At 36.4% G+C, this 21680-nt stretch overlaps 1 protein-coding gene across 5 annotated transcripts in view; it reads left to right on the top strand.

Annotated features, from left to right (window-relative positions):
* The window catches only part of LRP1B (LDL receptor related protein 1B), a 1812874-nt gene that overhangs the window by 1000276 nt on the left and 790918 nt on the right, over nt 1-21680 (top strand). For all 5 annotated transcript variants that reach the window (XM_044768977.2, XM_070507612.1, XM_070507613.1 and 2 more), the window contains exons 8-9: nt 15945-16167; nt 19485-19656. In XM_044768977.2, coding sequence (XP_044624912.2) covers nt 15945-16167; nt 19485-19656 — 395 coding nt within the window. The remainder of the gene's footprint in view (nt 1-15944; nt 16168-19484; nt 19657-21680) is intronic.

Genomic DNA, 21680 nt, shown 5'->3' with positions numbered 1-21680 from the left:
TGTGTACCCAATCTGTTTGCTTTCCACTGGAGCTCTATATCCTGAATGTGAGCTGACCATGATTTCAAAAGAGTAAGCTCTGTTTAGCTTATAGGGTATATTAAAGAAATCTATTTCTGTCAAGCTACTTGCTTGTGGCACTGGACAAATATCAGTTGCGTATTTTAAGGTGAAAATTTGGACTTAATGATATTGACCGGGTACTTAAAACATTGGAAGTGATTTATATTTAACCTTTAGGATTATTCAATCAAGATTATAGTCTTTGTTTTCAAGTTGCTTACAATCTAATGCTGGATTCCAAGAAATTTAGGTAGGATACCTCATGAGATCACCTTTCACAAATAGCTTTACAAATTCTTTATAAAATGAATTTGTCTGAATTCCATACTCTAACTTTAACCAGTTAACTTTAATGATTATACTCTAGTCAGCATTTATGTGCATACTCGTGTAGGTTCTAACTGAAATGGAGAGATCTGTCTTCAAAAAGCTGTTCATAACTAGTGATTAAAAGAGAGGGAGGGAGAAATGAAGGAAGGAAGGGGAACAAACTCGGATTACAGATTTTTAGAGCATCATTATTTGCACAGTTATATGGTGTGCTCAAATATAAAAAAAGCTCATGAGTCTGTCATACTCACTTTCAGTTAGCAATTTTGAAGCACTTTACATATGAGTGCTATCATTTCTATTTACACACATAGGAAAAGCGATGAATAATGTGCTCGCATCAATTAACCTTTCACAATCGCTCAGCACATTAGAGCTTTACCTACAGTTATTTCAATGGTCCAAATACTCCAGCAGAAACTCAAAAGTGCAATGCTGTTGTTGCTGTCATTTGTTTATCAGACACAGAAAATATCCTATACACTCGAGCAACAACGGACTCCTTTTCCCAAAGCCTATACTTTCTAATTGGAAAAGCAAGCTAGGAAGTCTAAATACTATTTTTGATATTTGTAAATGATAGCTAAAATTCAATATAATTCAAAAGATAAGAATTTGTGGATTTATAAGCATATAACACTATACGGGAGAACAGGGAAATATCAGGAGGAAATTGAGCGCAGCACATTTCCATAAAATGAAGAGACCTGGAGTTTTAAACCAAAGCCTGTAATTACTTATCTGTATGATTCTGGACAAAGCACCTTATCTCTCTAAGTATCTATTATAATTTAATAATCCTACTCTCCTAGGTGGAGAAAAGATAGTTTCATCTTGGAGTACAGAGGTCAACGTTGGCTCAGAGTTTATTTTCCTTTGGTACAATTTACCGCTGCATTTTGAATTTTAGGGTTTTTTTTTATTGATAGCATCACTCGAAGTAGATCTTTGTTTGCCATTTCTAAATTCTGGTTAGCATACCCACTACTTAAGATAATAGATTAAAAGTGATCTTAACACATTCTCTGTAAGAAGTTTAAGGTCATATAGGAGCAAAGGGAGAACACTTCTTTGTTTATGATTGCTTCATTCCTCTTCTCTCTCTTTCCCTCTCTCACTCTACCTCTGTCTGTCTCCATCTCTATCTCTATCTCCTGACAAGCTTTTTCTTTTGCACACATACATGCCTCAAACATAGCTAACTAAAGCCCTGACTTTATATGTTCGTTCAAGCTAGAAATTAATACTACTAGCTTTCTGTTTATTTTTTTAATGAAAAATTATTTTCCATAATTTAAAAAATCTAAGTCAGAGAAGCTGATTAACTCAGTGTAACCAATTTACTGAGTGCCCCACAGCTAGGTGGTCACCACTGGTCTAGTAATCTAGGGAAAGGAAGCAGGAGTAGGAGGTAATATACAGGAAACTGGGCTTCAGGAGCTAAATCCTGTAGGAGAAGGGCCTCTTCCGTGAGAAAAAAAAAATCATGAAATGGATAGATATTCTAAACTGAATTTCCTAACCATAGCATTCTGTATTTTACAAAGAATAGCAATGCCAGAAACTGCTCATTAGGTTCATGATGGATAACACAATTTATTTAGAATATCTTGGTTACCATTAGGCCGTGAAGACTAACTTAGCTCACTAGATCACTACCTTATTTTCATTCAACTTCAGAATTTTCATCTTTCTTTTAGAAATGTTTGCATACACTTTTCACCTCACAATTTAACTTCAAAAGAGGTAAAATCCTATTATAATGACTATCTAAGAATAGTTATTTAGATAATTAACCTTATGGAATATATATATTTTTTGAAACAGGTTGACTGGCAAATGGAAATTGCATACATTTCTAATGGCTTGATTGCTTTTATTTATAATAAAATATGAACTTTGTTCTTTTCCTTGTGCTGTTTCCTGTGGCAAAACAAAGTAAAGGTTGAAAGCATTTTTAAAGAAATTACAGATGTTGTATTTTGAAACTTCTGAATTTTTTGAGAATATTGATCAAAATCATTGATTGACTACATCAAACTAAAGAGCTTCTGCATAACAAAGGAAACTGTCAACAAAATGACAAAACAATCTGCCGTTTGGGAGACTTTTTCAGTTGTGAATGTTAGAAAACCCCATTTAAATCAGTTTAAGCAAAAAAAAGGAGAAATTTAATGGCTCAGATTACTAAATAAAACAATCAGTGCTGACTTTGGAATGGCTGGATTTAGGGATTCAAAATCTGTCCCCCAGGACCTGTGCTTTCTCCGTGTAGTGTGCTGAACAAATCTGGTTTACTGCTGTGCTAATCACCAGCTAGCTGAATTATCAATATCTTCAGGGAAACCTTGGTTCTGCTCTTAAACTTTTCAACTGATGAGATCAAGGCCACCTATATTATGGAGAATATTCTCCTTAATTTAAAGTCAGCTGATCATAGATGTTAATCACATAGGCAAAACATCTTCATAGTAATGCCTAGGTTACTGTTTGATTGAATAACTGGAGTCTATACCTTGCTAAGTTCACATGGTAAATCTGAACATTATAGGGACTGACATTAGAAGAAAAATGACATGAAGATTGATCAACAAATGATAACCTAAGACCTATCTAGGAAAAATTTTAATACAGGTATGATTCAACAATCTGTTCTCTTTGAAAAAACTACTGGCTTCCATGTAAGAAACTGCTAAGTTGGGACTAGATTGCCATTATTGAATAGCATACTGTTTTTAATTCTTTGACTATTGACACCAACAAGAGCTTGTTGGAAGATGCTGCTTCTATCCATTAACAATCTGCCGAGCTACCCTACCTAACCATATCTCAGTGTTCATAAATTGTAAAGCACATTTATCATCAATGATCTTACTTCCTATTCCCTCTAGAGGTGCAGGCTAGATGCATTAGAATTCTGTGGTGTGTTTCCAGTAAGTGCTAAATTAATATTTCTGGAAAGAAAGGAAGAATAGAGGGGGAAGGGAGAACTGAATAAAAAAACATTTTCAATATTTTGCCGTTGACGAAAATAATCCATAACCAATCTATAAATGAAAGTTTGGGAGAGTTTATTCTGAGCTGAAATCTGAGGACCATGGCCCGGGGCCCTTCTTCCCAAAGGAAGAAAGGGTACCAAAGAAGTAGGGTGCACAGAGTAGTTACATACCCCCAGAGAGGATGTTTCACATATGATTGAAATGTCCCTTTTACACTAGTTGCGAGACTGCTCTGTCGGCACAGCGATTGATGGAAACAGCAGGTAAGTCTGCTGTCTTGGTGAACACAGCAGGGTGGCAGGTCTGCTGTCTTGAGCTGGGTGGTCAAAGGTGAGCACAGCAATCAGTTTCTAGCCTAAGGGAAGATGCTTACCCCCAAGGAAATGCCAATGTGGGGGGAAGTTGCACCTTTATCTTAAGGCCATTTGTTCTTGCCATAGTAAGTGTTTTAAAGCAGATATGCAATGCCTGCTCAATGGCCATGTCAGGCCCTTTTGGAAAAAAAAAAAAAAGCAAAGTCAGGCTGACTTAGGTTTATACCAAATGGCTTCCTCATATACTCCAATATATCCTATTGCTTGCCATTTGTATTTGTCAGCCATTATTAATAATGTTATAGTGAATACCTTAGTACATGTGTTGTCTCTTATTTGTGAAGATGCGTCTTCGAGATAAATATCTGGAACAAAGATTGCTGGATCAAAGGGTAACTGAGTATTTAATTTTTTTGGATAATGTTCAAATGCCCATCACAGTGCTTGTAGGAATTAGAGATTTCATCAAACACCTCAGTTGATTATTGTGCACAATAAAGGTTGAGAATGATTGTTTTAGGGCATGGATATTTACCTTTTTGAGTATTAACGCTCTTATCAAAAAGAAATACACCTATAGGAATACATATTTTCTGGCATACCTGCCAATTTGTACAGCCCTACACAATTGGTTGTTGATGGAACCCCTGAAGCTCATCCTGGTCAAGAAACCTTGGTCTAGAAGCATCTCCCAATTTCAAAATAATTGTTTTCTCAGGGGCCAGCCTCGTGGCATAGTGGTTAAATTCAGCACATTCCGCTTCAGTGGCCTGGGTTTGCACGTTTGGATCCTGGGTGTGGACCTCCACCACTCATCAGCCACGCTGTGGCGATGACCCACATATAAAGTGGTGGAAGATTGGCACAGATGTTAGTTCAGGACTCATCTTCCTCAGCAAAACAACAACAACAAAAACCCAAAATTGAAAACTTGTCAACTGAGTGAGGACAGTTGTTTCCCTTCACTAACTTCATTTGGCCACTGCAGTCTTAACTATACTTAGCCTAAGCTTGATCCTGCATTTCTTCTTGAAACTAAACCAAGAAATTTGGATAATGTCACTTATGAAGAAGTTGTTGCTCTACAGGACTTTTGACTTATTTTTTTCTAAGTCTGTCTGCCCTTCACAGCTAGGAAAGTGAACACCAGACGAAGAAATTATCTTTTACAGTGTGATTTTATCTATGTTAGTATATGATTTTATCATCATTGCAATATTATCATTGCAATCTATCCCAAACTGAGATGTGCACACGTTTAAACAATAACTCATATACAAGAAACCCATGCTGTAGTTAAAGTTTCATTTTTCTATGCACTGTTTTTTCCTCCATTTAGGAGGAATTTAAAATAGAAATTGACAGTTCAGCTAACTGGTAATTAGCATAGCAGTGAACCGGATTTGTTCAGCAATCACAACTTCATGGATACTTACCTTAGTTGCTTCTGAGACAGCTGCCTGTGTTATTTCAGCCCAGAAAAATGTGTTTATAAGCCAATAGGACTTCCTTAGGTGTGGAAATTAGGTTATACATCTCTGCATATCTCAGAGAGCAACTTTTTGACATCTAATATATTACTACAAATATTCTACTGTTCCACATGAATCAAGTATATTGAGCATGAGTTTCTGAGTACTGACATCCTGCAAACTGACCCCTGAAGGAGTCCTAAGATAGCATTGCCCTTGGTCATGAAAAGTAATATGCCCAAACTGTACAATCTATTCTTCATATTAAGTGGAATAAACCTTGAGATCTTACAAGACAGCTAGACGTCCTGGGAAAAATCTAAAGGCACAATATAGTCAAGAAATGTATTTTATGAAAGTTATTATACTAGAATGCTGCTCTCTACTCATCCTTGTCCCCACTCAATTAACTATTAAGTCCTGTTGACTCAGTCCCCAAAATAGTTCTTGAATCTTCCTCATCTTTCCCATTTTTACCCCCTGTACTAATGCATAACTACCAAATGAGTATTTCCTTACTGATAGCCTGAACCTTCTAGGAATATATCCAAGTGCTGTTATAATCTGCTATCTGTTGTTAAATAAAAAGGATGTTGAGGAGATGCCATTACAAACGTGGGGCCAGCCCAATGGCATAGAGGTTAAGTGTGCACATTCCACTTCGGTGGTCCAGGGTTCACCGGTTCGGATCCCAGGTGCAGACATGGCACTGCTCAGCAAGCCATGCTGTGGTAGGTATCCCACGTATAAAGTAGAGGAAGATGGGCACAGATGTGAGCTCAGGGACAGTCTTCCTTAGCAAAAAGAGGGGTATTCGCAGCAAATGTTAGCTCAGGGCTAATCTTCCTCCTAAAAAATAAAAAAGGAAAATTGGTCAGACACAGGAACACCAAATCTTACCCTGAACTAAGCACTACTCCAGACAAGATCTCCAAAGGGAGCCATGTCCAAAAAGGACAATGCAATCAAACTGAGGCAAAGCAATAATTTATTAGTGGCCAGTAATTTGGGTCCAAAGTAGAATTGCAGTGAGCTATGCTGGACAATGTGGAAAACTCATTTATTTTCCTGTGCTAGAATGCCCTTATACACAGTTTTTGCCCCTTTAACCTAATTTCAAGTCTGAGTTTTAGATTTTACTATCCAATATGAGGAAGTGAGTTCAGGGTGTGCATATATATATCTCTATATACATGGTATGTATATATGTAGGATATATATATATCTTACAAGACAGGTAGACATCCTGAGAAAAATCTGAATATACGTATATTCAGATAATATGTGTATATATAATATACATATATACATATACATATATATACTTAGAGAGAGAGAGATGGTGGTTGTTTCATGCAAGTAAAATATAGAAGGGTGTTATAAGAAAAATATAGAATGTCATAAAGTTATATCAGGCAGACCTAATTGATATAGGAAAGCAGCAAAAGTCTTTCATGGGGATTGACATTTAAGTTGAAAACTAAAGGCAAGATTGGAATTTCATGACTGAAATTAATTTCCAGATAAAGGGACAGGATATGTGAAGTGCAGAAAGGAAGAAACAAGTGGCTTGTTTACAGAATTGAAAGACAGCCAATGTATGAGAAGTGGGGAAGAATCCCACTAGATGAAGCTGGAGAAATAGGCAGAGACCAGATCATGCTCATCATTGTTGCTGATGTTAAGAATATGAGGTTTTATTCTGATTGCTAGCAGTAGCTATAGGAGAGTTTTGTAATACATAACCTATTTTTCATTTTAATAAGATCCTTTTGGCTACTATGAGGAAAATGGTTTAAAAGGAGCAAGAAACACAGATGAGGTGTAAGTCTCCAGGCAAGAGATGATGGTGACTTGGTTTAGGAACAAAAAACCGAGGAGATTGATATATGGATTTGAGATATACTTTGAAGATAGAATTGGCAGAATGTACTGATGCATTAGATGTAGAGGATAAAGTAGAAAGTATGAAGAGTGAATGCCTGTTTTCTGGGAACCATTGGGTAGAAGGAGGTACTATTTGCCAAAGTTGGGAAAAATGAAGGAATAAGTTTGGTAAGAAAGAGCAAGAATTTTTGTGTGTGTGTGTGAGGAAGACTGTCACTGAGCTAACATCTGTGTCAGTCTTCCTCTACTTTATGTGGGATGCCGTCACAGTGTGTCTTTGACGAGAGGCGTTAGGTCTGCGCCCAGGATCCACACCTGCAAACCCAAGGCCACTGAAGCAGAGCACCATGAAAACTTAGCCACTATGCCACCTGGCTGGCCTCAGAAAGAGGCCATATCTAATAATAGTTATGTTGAATTTGAGATGCCTAAGATAATTTAAGAACAAGTACCAAAAAGACAACTGTATTTATGAGTTAGAAGCTCAGAAGACAGGTTAGAATATGAGTTATTGTAATATTAATGAAAGTCATGGAAACATTCAAGATTTTCTTTGAAAGAATTTAGAGATTCCAAGACTGAACCTGGGAAACTCCAATGTTAGAATCCTGGACATAATACAAAAAGAGGAGTTGGAAAGCAATTACTGAGAAAAAGCAGTCAGGTAGGAAGAAAACCAAGAAAGCACTAGGAGAAAGAAAAGTCAAGAAAAGGAAGGTATTGACTTGTTCTGATGCTACAGAGAGGTCAATAAAATGAGAGCTGAGAAAGGTTTAGTTACACGAAAATAATTGGCAAACTCTGTAAGTAAAAAAAAGAGTGGTGGGGTTGGAGGATATATGAGTGTGGAATGAAGATTGATTGAGGGGAAAAATGAAGTCAGCTTGTGTGAATAATTCTTTGGCGAAGGTTCGATGTGAATGGAGCATGGAGAGAAAGGGCAATAAATGGAGACTGGTTTGAGGTTAAGAGAACAGTTTTATTTGTTTCAGGATGATAAGTGGTAGAGCAAGTTTATGTGCTGAAGGTGAGATTCAGTAGAATTGGAGAGGTTGAAAATGCAAAAGAAAGGAGGAATTGTTGAAGACCAGTTTCAGAGAAGGAGATGGGATGAATATATATTTTTTGCCTTGTATTTTGGCCTAAACAGACAGGAGGATGCTTCCTTCTACATTACAAGAGCAGAAGGTGGGAAATAATTGATGCTGATGTAGTTAGGTTTTACCTGGGGCTATAAGAAAACAAATGAGTTGCCTTTTGATGTGCTCTAACTTCTCTATGCAGTAAAAGGCGAGACAGTCCTCTGAGAGTGGAGAAGGGTGGAATGGAGTGAATTAGAGTGCTGGGGACAGTGGAGAAGAAATGAGAAAGGAAAGTTGAAGGTTGGCTGATGGAAAGAAAATGGAGAGGATCAATGGGGACAAAGTCTCAATGAAGTCAACGAGTAGCTACACTGAGAGTCCGCAAGTAGCAAGACAGATAGTAAACATACAGTCAGATGGAAGAATGAAATGTCCTTTGTGTGTATGTGAAGGAGAGGGATATCTCTTTTGGTGGTGATAACAAACAACGTACTGTTCATCCCCATGGAAATTTGTAGTTGAAGTGTACTGGAAATATAAGGCCATCGGCAGAGAGGAGATAAAGAAAATAAAGGAGAAAGCTGTGGATCTGTTATCCTGTAGATAGTAGAATTACTGAGTTCTCTGGTTTGGAGTAGTGAGCAAGACAAAAAACTCTGTGCTGAATCTTAAATGAAAATAATGAGACACAAGAATCAGTAGGTTGGTAGATGATTCTTCAAGGATGGGTACTGTCAGTGATAGCCTGTTTTTGAGACCTTCAAAAAGCAGGCAATGTTACAAGATAAGAGGAAAGTAATATTCTGGAATTAGTATTGAAGAGAGCACTGATTTTTCATCTATCCCTGGGGTTCTTGCTAGGAGCCCACATTTTCAGTGACGGCTGAGAAAGGATGATCTCAGGAGATACTAAGTTTCTATAAAGGCAGAAAAGTAGAAGGAACATTCAGAGAACAGTCTTGCAATACAGGGAGTTAGTGATCATGGAGTAGGAGTTTCAGAGGGTGGATCAGAAGGGAAACGGAAAGAAAAGCCAAAGAAACTAATTTCGTTAAAATAATACAAAGATGAGTCAGAGACAGTGTTGGGGTGAGTTGGGGATTGAAATAGGCTGTATTTGAGTTTGTGAGAGAGTTTAGCCAGCTTAGATTAGGGAAGAACATTTGGAAATCTGTGGCTTAAGTAATATACTGGGTTTAAAGAAATGAAGAAAGATGATTTTTTTAAAAAACTTGCTGTTCATTATTAATATCTTCTCCTTTGTGTTTTTCTGGGAGATTGCAGAAAATATTTCAGATGCTTTCTATGCCAAATTGATAATTTTTTTTAATTTGACCCAGTGCCAAGATAGGGTTATATCAGGGTTACATGTGGAAATTATAAAATGATTGCTTTATGTATAATTAACATGTCCATATAAAATATTTCCTAAAGTAGTCTGATTTTTGATTGTTCAAAATCTTCAGAACAAGAATTAGCTGAATCTTAAAATATAGCATTAGACAGTGTAGTTGTTTACTCACGGCACTTTAGCTTCCAAGTACAGAAGACCGCTGAAGCTGGCTCAAATGTATAACCATTTCCCAAGAGGATATGGAAAATCTCATGTGTTCATATAACTAAGGACAGGAAGTAACAATGGACTCCCTGGGGCCTGGTGAATGCCTTGCTCAAGGACTACATGGCTCTTTTCATCCCATCTCTCTGTCTCATGGCTCTCCCACTTCTGCATACGTGCTCCAGTATTCCTCCTCTCTCAGCCACCCCTGCCTCCAATCTGCTCATCTTACTCATGTTAGCACAGCTGCCCACTAGGTGAGCTCCACCATTTTGGTTTAGATTACTTATTTTTATTTTTATTTATTTTATTTTTGCAGGGAAAGATTTGCCCTGAGCTAACATCTGCTGCCAATCTTTCCTCTTTTCTTTTTTCCTCCCCAAAACCCCAGTACATAGTGGTATATCCTGGTTGTAAGTCATTCTAGTTCTTCTATGTGAGCTGCCACCACACCATAGCTACTGACAGACAGGTGGTTTGGTTCTACAACTGGGAAGTGAAGCTGAGCTGCCACAGCGGTGAATGCCAAACTGTAACCACTAGGCCATCAGGGCTGGTTCTGGTTTAGATTATTGAGAGAAAGGGTCCTAGTGATTCAGCTCAGTCTATTATATGGTTTCACTTGTGTCACATGTTCCTCCTTGGTCTAATTACCTGTAAACAGGAAGGAGAGGGATGACATTGGCACATAGGGCTGCCCAAGTCAGCAACACTAACTGGGTGGGACAGGTTTAGGTAAATAAGGATGTTGAATCAGCCAGATTGACTGCCATATCCAATACATGTACACTTCTGGAGAAATCATTAGTGGGGATGTTTCCAGAATATAGAGTAGTTAGCTCAGAACAAGAGTCTGCATGTCAAGTTTAATTTCTATGTGTTTATGTATGAACTGAGAACCAAGTTCAAGAGAGATTTTTCAAACAATGAAAGCAAAAACTCCAAACAAGTAAAAATCAATAAATAACTGTCTTGAACAGTCTTGACTAGGCAGAGAAAATAGTTTAATTGTTTATCATTCACATCCCTCAAGTAGCAGGAGCTAATAGAATTTGAATTTAAACCTCTTACTCCAAAGACTCATTACTCTTTCAGATTTGCAATTGCATTTTAGAATTGCAAAGCTAAATATTTAATATTCCTACTTTAATTCTAAGTATACTTTAATTACTCTATATACTATGGAAAATTGCTTTCTTGTTCAATTTTTGTACATACAATGGAAGAGAAAGTTTTATTACTATTGATGCTATTTGGATAACACAATTATTTTAAAAATAAGACTGAAAAATGAAATTCCTAACATAATCCTTGCCGAGGAATATATATATTTTTCTAAAATGTAAAGAAATGCAGTTATCTACATTAACATGTGATTAATAAACATGAAGAGTTTGCTAGGCTTAATCAGAACAATGTTTTTTTTTTTTAAATCTGGCAATATATGGGCCCCTAGGTTTATGTCTTAATCCCCTCTCATCTACTCCCTAAACAAACTCTTGTTATATAGCCTCATTTTTAATCAGTTAAAATGAAAGGTAAGTAATTTCATTGTGAGAACTCTGAAAATTTCTAAATTCCATCATTAATCTATAACCAAAATGTTAGGGGTAAGAATGGTGACACAAAACCAGGGTTGACTACCAAGTTGAAGGATGTGGACAGGACACTGATGTGTGTAAATTCCCCTTTGTCTTTTTGAACAAATTACGGAAGCACAGAAGTATCATTTAAAAATGGATATCACTGGCAAAAGCCTTATTTTTATCAGCTAAAGAAAAAAAAATACATGTTTTAAGATGTCAGTATGGGTAACGATTGCTTTGCTTGAAAGTGTAGGGATGATTGAAGCCATAAACTTGTGAGCACAGTGCTCTGTCACTGTCTGTGAGTGCTCCTTTTGTGACTGTTGATTTATGTCAGGCAAGTTTGCCAACAATACTCAAAGTTTCTTACTATCTTCAACTGTATAAAATTTAAACATCTATAGTAAAACAGGGCTACTCATATAATCAACAAAGATGTCAGATAAAATCAGTTTCCCATGTCTGATGAGATAAGGAAGTCAAAATGATAAACTCCTATTTATGCAGATGCTGAATTATAAGACTAATGGATTGGATGAAAAACTGAAAGTTTAAGAGAAATGTCCCTATCCTTTATGAACTAATAGTTAAACATATCTTAGAAATGGAGATAGCAGTTAGAATATTGTTTTATTTTAAAATTGGTGTTAATGAGAATTGAATAGAAGGACATTCAAAAAATAAGTGAAGAACAAAAGAATAACAGTATCAATTTAATTTCTCCTTTCTGCTAGAGAATAAAAAATAATTGGTACCACAGGAAAGAACAGGGAGAGAAGAAATGTCAATATTGCAATGCTGAGGGAAGGGGGCATAGCACAGATTTGAGAATGATCTCCAGCATCCACCATGAGTTCAACAGGCAGAGTACTATCCTAGCGGCCCTGCTGTACTAGAAGCAGCACAAGATACTCGGCTCCTGGTGGGAGGAGATGCTGAAAGGGTGGCGGAGATCCCTCAAAGTGAAGAGAGCTAAGTGTTCAGAAAATACTGAATAAGATGGAATAAATGAGGTTCCAAACCACCATCTGTGCTGCTTCTTATGGAATTTCTGGGGTAAATCACAGTCTTACCCATGGTTTCTAAGCCCTAGGCGCAAGAACAATAAAGTACAAAACTATTGCACTTCAGTTCAAAAGGCATCATAATCTAATTATGAGAAAAACAAGGCACACTCAAAATAGGGATATTCTTCATGACAACTTATGTTTACCTTTTAGAAATGGTAACACCATGAACAACAAAGGAAGGCTGAAGAACCACTCAGGACTAAAGGAGTCCAGAGAGAAAAGACAATTAAATGCAATTGGATTGGATTCTGAAAAAAAGGAATTTTCACTACATAGAACATTACTGGCCAAGAGGCAAAATTTGAATAAAAACTATATATTGTATCAGTATTAAAAGTATTGATTTTGATAGGTCTATTGAGGTTATGGAAGAAAATGTCCTTGTACTTAGGAGATGCAGGCTGCAGTATTTGGGTGTAAAGTATCCATCATGATGTCTGCAATTTACTGTCAGATGGTTCAGACAGTACATGAAATAACCAGAGGGACAAAAGATGAACAACTGATAAGTACAGGTGAGGAATATAGGGATTTATTCTACTATTCTTACAACTTTCCTTAAGTTCAAAATTATTTCCAAATAATGAGTTAAAAGCAAAACACATGACAGACATTCATGTTGTGACTTGACCATGGCTGACTATGTGTAGTTTGAGCCTATTTCATCTGTAAATAGAAATAATCTGCACCTTCTATCTTAGAGGTAATTCTAAGGATCAATGAGATAATGGGGTTCATGTAGTACTATTTGCTTTTTCTAAGATTTGGACAAATATTTTATAGAAAACAAAAGAATGATTTTTCAACCCAGCTACACTTATATCACAAATGAAGTTTAGTTAGATTTTAGATAAATTACAAACTTTAACTTTTGTTTATCAATTATGATACAACCATGCCTCAATTAAAGATTGCCCTGGGAATGAAGCTTTTCTTTGTAACAGTAGTAGGAAATTTTAACTAAAATTAAACGATGCTAAAACTAGCAAACAAAGAAATATCTATATAATCATGTGACTATGGGTACTGAACTGCTTACAGTTTTATGGTCTTAGTACTATTATCCCGGAGGACATTTCCATTTCTTGCATTTCAATTATAAGTGAACAGAGCTCATTGTAGTAAGTATTCTGAGGTCTACAGGGGTTCAACTTAGTGTAAAGAACAACTTTTACGTCTCCACTGGGCATTAGTTATTCTGCCATGTGCTGGAGGGACAATGACAGCTTCTTCAGTTTCTTCTAGCTCAGTGCCACTTCACATACCCAAAGGCCTCCTGTTCTGATTTTACACTTCCATTAAAACAGTAAAATTTTGATGAATCATATACTTAGATTTTTTTATACTTTGGCTGAGACTTATTCGGATAGAGAATTACTTCAACCAGTTTTATTATGACCTGGAACAAATATGAGAATCACTTGAATCATTCCTGCAATAGTAGGTCAATATCACTGAAAATCTTCTTGGAAGAATAATTTATATTTTCCTGACCCTTTTCATCATCACCTGGTTCACTCTTCCTGCATAACTAAACTTTTCAAACAGAAGTGCCAAAAATTACTAGTATTTTAACAAATACCAAATTCAATGGCATGTTCTTAATCTATGTTCTTTTTTATTTTGTGAGGTGAATGACCTAGCCAGTCACCCCAGTCCTTTATCCTGGAACTTTCTCCTTCAGACTTCTAAGAGAGTCTGTGTTTTATCCTTGACCATAACCTCCGATCATATTTGGTCTTCTTTTTTCCAACAGCATGCCTCCATGGTTCTTGTCTGGCACACCTTTTTTTCCTTTTGAGATCACATCTCATTAAATCCTCTCAAGATGGCTTCAGAGAAGTCTCCATCTGCAGACTCATCTTTCCTCTTCCATACCACGTAGATAGTTTCAATCACCTGCTTCATCTATCTATACATAGTCTGTGCATATCACACTACACGTAGTATGTCAGAGCCTCCAACTCTACACCCAAAGCCAAGCTACCTGCACACCAGCATCTCTTCAGCTCTGTGAAGTGAACCAGTCAGAAAAGAAAACTTAAAAAGGGAGACGTTTTGGTATGGGGTGAGAAAGAGAGCTGCCCATAACAGGAATAGTGGGCAATGTTCTACAGCTAGAGTAATTTAACTTGGAATAGCTATGAACAAATGGATTTACAAGTGAAGAAAGAGGAGATGCAAGATGGGAGAGAGAGAAAGGGAGCGCGTTCGAGAGAGAGTCCATACAAGAGAGCAAGCATGAGCTAGCAGGGGAGCAGAGGTTTGAGCGTTTAGCATGACAATAAAGCATAGCACCATATACTGTTTTATTTATTCTTCATTCGAATAGAAAGCTCTTCACCTGACTAGAAGTTACTTGAAAAATAATTTTTAATTTGTGATAAATTGATCTTTCAAAAACATTTGGGGAAATATTTACTCATAATAAGATCTGGCTTGCACTATCACAGAACAGTATGCATTAATGTTTAATAATTACTCAAAGCCTCCCACAGCAGAAAGAGCTAAATTATAGTTTAAATAATACGTTTTAGCTTGAAAGATAACTGATACTGTTAGATAATACAAGGACATTGGGAAAAGTAACTAAAAACTAATTCACTAAGTTTGTAAAATCAAATACTCTATATTCTAGGTAATATTAATATTGCTCAGTCACTGTAAATTGGATTATTCTTGCCATCGTATTTAAGTCAAGGCAAGATGGTCTTCTATTTACAAATGTAATTTAGTCTCATGAGCAGGTAATCTTGTTAAAATGCTGTCAGGTTAATTGAAATTGATTTGTATTTACTAAACATAGTGAATACTAATCAAATATTAGACACCAAAGTTTTGGAGGTATTGAAACCTTTGAGTGTTAGTGCTTCATGGAAGAATTTCTTGTCTCTGGGTCAACATTGGTTTTCAGACTTTTCTTCAAAATATATAAAGAGAAAATGAGGAGAAATTGCCTGCATTTCCTATATGAAGTTTTGTGATGTGGGAATATTTGGGAGAATTTGGCATTGGTTTTAGAGGGATCATGTATGTTTTATTTCCATTGCTACACACAGCATATTTGCATTTCCATTTGCTTAATTCCATTCCAGGTTTGCTATTCCCTACCACTCATAGCATTACTGAGCTCCACATAATAGCTTTTATAGGAGACAGACATTACCAGGAAATTTGAAAAGCAGGTTGAAGATAAAGCCTGATAACTCACATACCCTGGCCTGGTGACTTGGCTCGCTTCCGAAGCTTATACCAAATGGGCTACAGGCATTTTCTGTGGTGTATGTGTTATCAGCTCTATGAAGCTTAAAGAAACACTTCCCTGATACAAAAATAAACCCACCATAATGATTCGTTTTGGGGAAATTTTACAGTTGTTGGTTAACCTGCTCCCTTATGCCCTGCAATATTCATTAGCAGATTTCTCTGTTTATGAGTGATGTTATATGGAAATGGTTATGGGAAGCTAACAGATGTAACCACTGAAATAAATTAGAATGAAAAGTTCTGTTTTTTACAGATGGTTCTATTGAATATGCCTTTTTCCCTCCCTCTACTTTAACATTTCGTTTTCGTTCAACAGAAAACTTTTCTTTACTGACTATGGGAATGTAGCCAAAGTGGAGCGATGTGACATGGATGGGATGAACAGAACAAGGATAATTGATTCAAAGACGGAGCAGCCAGCTGCGCTGGCACTAGACCTAGTCAACAAACTGGTTTACTGGGTGGATCTTTACTTGGACTATGTGGAAGTAGTGGACTATCAAGGAAAAAACAGACATACTATCATTCAAGGCAGACAAGTAAGTACAATTTTGTTAGAAAATGCTGCTAAGGTAATAAAATAAATGGTATTATACTAGGAAGAATTTCATTGTAACCTGAAATTACAATGTTGCAAATTTCTTATGAAGTCAGGCTACCATGGATCATAAAAACTGTGATGTATTTCCTATACAGGAGAATGTTGTTTTCACAGTGCATTCCATAATATTGGAGATGCCTCTCCCTCCCTTCTTCTCTCTATTAACAACAAGGCACACAAAAGAAAAATCAATGAAAATAAAAATAAAACAATAAAAATGCTGTACTAGTAAGCAAAGAAAGTATTAACGTAGGACAGATGCTATGACCTACTTATTAAGAACTAGTTTAAATAGATCATTCATAGGGAACTGACCATCATCTGTCCCATGTGGCACTGGAGGTATTTTGCTAACAAAAGCAAATGCCTGCTTACAAAAGTATCATTATTATTTTAATAGGTTGAATTAAATTTTTCCTTCTGATGTATTCAAGCACTTTCTAAAATGAGAATTCTGTCAAAGTCACCGAGGTCAAAAAATTTTTCCATTGTATATAGGTTTTCCCTTGCTGCATTACAAGTTTTTGCAGATAACACTCAGTAAACACCTAAAGGAGATCTTTAAGTGGAAATAAGCCCTAATCGTTGGTGCACCGTTTTAATTTAAATTTTACCTCACTGGTTGTACTAATTTCATTTGAGATTCTTATTCTACGGAGCTGAAATATGTGAATCTCTTTGCTTTCTTTTGCAATACAAGGCGAGAATATTCTGTAATGCTCCCTTAAAGTTACTTTTCCATTCTAATCAGCTTTTAACAATGAATTTCTTTCCCCTTCCTTGGCAGATAAACAAATGCACTAATCTGGGTGGTTAAAAAAATCAAAGTGTTCAATATTAGAGGTGAGGCCAGTTATTTCTTTGTCACTTTCAACTATCTTAAAAACCTTGATTTTTTTGGGCAAGCCTTCGGTATGACCTTTAGAAGACCTGATCTCTAAAATGGTTATGGTGGACCTTCTTTTTACCTATGTGCAATTAAAATTTTAAACCTTGAAACAAGGATAAGGAATTCAAATGATTTTCCCATGTCTACTTTAAAAAGTTTTAATGTCTGAAATTTTTAATTATCCATTTTTTTCATTTCTATTGCCTGTGTTTTACTGGTTCCCTAAACATATGCTTAGTCTACCACTAAGTAATCCAACATAGATAAATTTTTTGAAGTATTTGGGTTGTAGGCAGAATGGTCTATCCACCACTCGCAGCTCCTCCCACCTCTGCTGTGGGTAATTAGCAGAGCAGGCAACAATGTACTTGCTTTACTGGAACAGCCCCTTCTGAAGGAAGGCAGAGAGGCAGTGAGTACAATTTGATCTTTCCTGTGTGAACATGTTTTCTACCCTGACCAATTTCCCCCTCTGTAGCTGTGCTTTCTCTCCTGGGGTGTGGATTGGCAGTTATGTAGAATGCAATGTGTGTGTGCCACAACCACACACTCCTAGACAGATGACCCCAAACTTTGAACGAAGCATACCTGAGATTAATGGTAATGGAAGAGTTCATCTTGCTTGTAATTTTTATAGCAAAAAAGTATTGCCCAAGTCAAAATTGGGCCCCAGGTATATTTAGTGAATATGATGTCAGCTATGTGGAAAGTGATACTAGTAAATACGTGCGTGCCCACTCTCTCTTTCCCTCTCTCTCTCTCTCACACACACACACCTACTGTGGAGTAATAACACTAATATAGAAAAAGATTATTTGGGGTTTCACATGGAATGATTCTCTCCATTAATTCCTATCTTTCATTTCTAGCCTAGACATGTAGAAATGAGATATGATCCAAAAACAACATGCAAAAGCCAGTCTTCTTTTAGTCACGTCTCATGTGAGAGGACCAGAAGGAGTAATGATGAGTCACATATGCTAGGAAGATAACAAATCAAATACTTTAGCTTAAAGTACGGAATTGATGAGATTTCTTACTCAAAATAGAAAATTTTGTAGTGTTGTTCTCTAAAAATTTTTACAGGGCCTGGCTCAGTGGCGTAGTGGTTAAGTTCATATGCTTTGCTTCAGCAGCCTGGGGGTCATGGGTTCAGATCCTGGGTGTGGACCTACACACCACTCATCAAGCCATGCTGTGGCAGTGTCCCCCATACAAAATAGAGGAAGATTGGCACAGATGCTAGCTCAGTAACAATCTTCCTCAACAAAAAGAAGAAGATTGGCAACAGGAGTTAGCTCAGGGCCAATTTTCCTCACACACACACACACACAAAATGTTTTTTGAAGTTAGGCCATACATACTTTCTAAAATTCTCTTAACTACAAATCTATACTAAAAGTGCACTAAAAGTGCAATATAATGCCAAAGAATAATGTCAAATGCTTTTTCATCAAAAACTTTACAGCAAATCAATTGTCAGCACCACTGTGTCCTGGACCAGAACCATTTTAAATTGAGTATAACGCAAAGAATACACAGAGGCAATGGGCCTAGTTTGTGCCCTGGTATGAGAAAAATCAGTATACTCATTCTTCCTCTGCTTTGCTGGAAGCCTTTCATGACTTTAAGATGTCTGTTCCTCCCTACAATTCCCAAGACCTCTGCCAAGGAGGAGAGTTACATGGTTAGAGTGTCGTGGACAGCAACAAACAGTGTTATTCTCAGAGCAAATAGTATTATTTCCATTATGAATAGGCTTTAGAAAGAATTTAATTTCTGAGTAAAATGCTGACATTTTATTTACAATTATTCCAAATATGTGATTTCATTATTTATTTTCCATGCTGGGGCAAGTATGCATCTAAATTTAACCTGTGATTTAAAAAAAAAAAGGGATTTTGAACTTATAAAACAAATATTCAAAGGTGCTTTCTCAGTCAGTCCTTTCACAGGCAGCTATGCTTTCACAGATTCTATATATCCATGACTATGGGAACAAGCAGCCCATAAAAATATTTCTAATTTTATATAACAGTGCTATAAGCATATTATTGAATATGCTTGAAAGTTTGGTTCTCACTCGCCTTTGATAAGTAGCTACTGAACATGTTTTCTTAATGATATGTCAATAAAATTCTCTTCCATACATTTGGAACTGCTGTATACACCACTGCATAATGTTTTCTTCTCAGGGAAAATTTTTAAATTAGTGAAATTTTGAATTCTTTGAGAGAAAATAAATGATAATATGCTTCTGACTCTCCTACTATGGGAATTTTCCACAGTGGTAAATAGCAATCGATTTTTCCTTTCAAGTTGAAAGCAGCATAATTAAAAATCATAGTTATTGCCCCTCTTTATAGGTCAGACATCTTTATGGTATAACCGTGTTTGAAGACTATTTGTATGCAACCAATTCTGATAACTTCAATATCATAAGGATAAACCGGTTTAATGGCACTGATATTCATTCATTAATTAAAATGGAAAATCCCCGAGGAATACGAATCTATCAAAAAAGAACTCAACCAACAGGTAAGACACAAGATTTCTTTATAACCTTCATAATGGTGGACTGAATGGGGATATGGTCCTTGTGCCTTTGTGTGGTGTTAAAGTAGGTGAGTCATAAATTCTCTGTTTTGATAGCAAAAGTGTACATGCCTGCTTGATAAAATGAAATAGAGTTCCCTTCACAAGTCTAAATGACAAATTGTTCAGTTCCTAGTGAATTGTTTCTACAACAATAGAATTGAAATGATGGCTAGATTTAGATTCAAGAAGGAGCTTTCAAACATGAGGTATGGAGACAGGAAACCCAGATGCTATAGATTTATTTTTTTGTATCATTTTGGAGACAAATTTCAAATCAGGTGACTTTCTTGTAGTATCTGTCTCATTTCTATTGCAGTCATTGAGGTCTCTTGACTTAACATCCTAATTGTTCTTTAATACACATTAATTAAAAAATAATTTTTAATGGGAAGGCTGCAATGTGTCTAAGTATTTCTTAAAAACGCAAATTAATTACTTTGCAAACTAGGTTATGATGCTTGTTCATCAATACTGTTTAGGCTCAATCATATGTAGAATGATTAACGTACAACAATCACCACCCAAGATTTCCATTGTCTTTTTGTGCTTCAAATTAAAACTAATTTAGAATTATCTAAACATTAACATAGATTCAGTTGAGGTAATGTATTGTCACACATATGTTTACAGTAAATTCAAATTTGGAATTCTGTAGATAACCTTAGAGTTTGATATTAGGGTTTATTCATTTGCCGATTAGTCATTGACCATTTACTATGTGCTATTCTACATATACTGGGAATACAGCAGTGATTAAAACAGACAAAATATTCTTGCCTTAATGAGATTTACTTCCTAGTAAAGAAGACGTAATAAAAAAGACAAATAAATTATTATATTAGAAGATAGTAAATGATACAGAGAAAAATAAAGCAGATGGAGGCATAAGGAATGTCAAGGATGGGGGTAGTTTGCAATTTTATTTTATATTGAGTGATCAGAGGAAGCCCCATTGAACAGATAAAATTGAATGAAGGCTTGAAGTAATTGAAGGAGAGAGGTATGTATAAACATGGCAAGTAGAGAGATGAGCAAGGACAAAGATTATAAGGAAGAGTGTGCTTAGATTTTCAAGAAGGAGCAAGGAGACCCATGTGTCTGGAGCAGAGTAAACAAGGGGAAGAGAAGCAGGAAGTTAGGGTGGAGAAATGAAAGAGGACCATAACACATAGGGCCCTGCAGACAATTGTAAAAACTTTTGCTTATACTTTTAGTGATATGAGGAGTCCTTAGGAAGCGTTAAGCAAAGGCATCTCATGATCTGACTGGCTTTTTAAGGAATCAGTATGCCTATCGTGTTGTCAATAGGCTGTAGGGGACTAGGGTGGAAGGTTAGAGAAAGTAGTGGGTTAGAACAAGATGGTAGCTGTGAAGGTGGTGAGAAGTAGTTAGATTCAGGATATATTTGAAGGTAGAGCCAAAGGATTCCTTGATGGATTAGACGTGACATGTAAATGAAAAAAAGAGTTAAGCATGGGTTCAATGTTTTGGGATGAACAAGTGGGATAATTGAGTTAGCTATTTTTGAGATTGAGGAAACTAAGTATGGAGCAGATTTGGGGGCAAAGAAAAGAAGTATAATTTTCATATATTATTTCAAATGTCTGTCATAAATTCAGGTGGAGATAGCAAGGAGATATTTGAATATGCAAGTCTGGATTTCAGGGGTAGTCCAGGCTGAGGTGGCAGGAGTCATTGGCATATAGACGACATTTAAAGCTATGAAAATGGACCTGGTCACCAAGGAAGTAACTATAGATGGAGAAGAAAAGAGTTCCAAATAATGGACACGGGGACACTCCAACAATAAGTCAAAATGAATAGGAGGAACTGAAAGAGGAGAGTGAGAAGAATCTTGTTAAATCCAATTGGCTATTGGATTTAGCAGCAAGGAGCTCAAAGGGATCTGACAAGAGCAATTTTGCGGTGAAGTGAATGTCTGGATACAACGGGTCTGAGAGACA

The sequence above is a fragment of the Equus asinus genome, chromosome 4 (assembly GCF_041296235.1).
Source record: "Equus asinus isolate D_3611 breed Donkey chromosome 4, EquAss-T2T_v2, whole genome shotgun sequence".
In the NCBI taxonomy this organism is placed as follows: Eukaryota; Metazoa; Chordata; class Mammalia; order Perissodactyla; family Equidae; genus Equus; species Equus asinus.
This window is presented reverse-complemented; position numbering and strand designations above follow the sequence as displayed.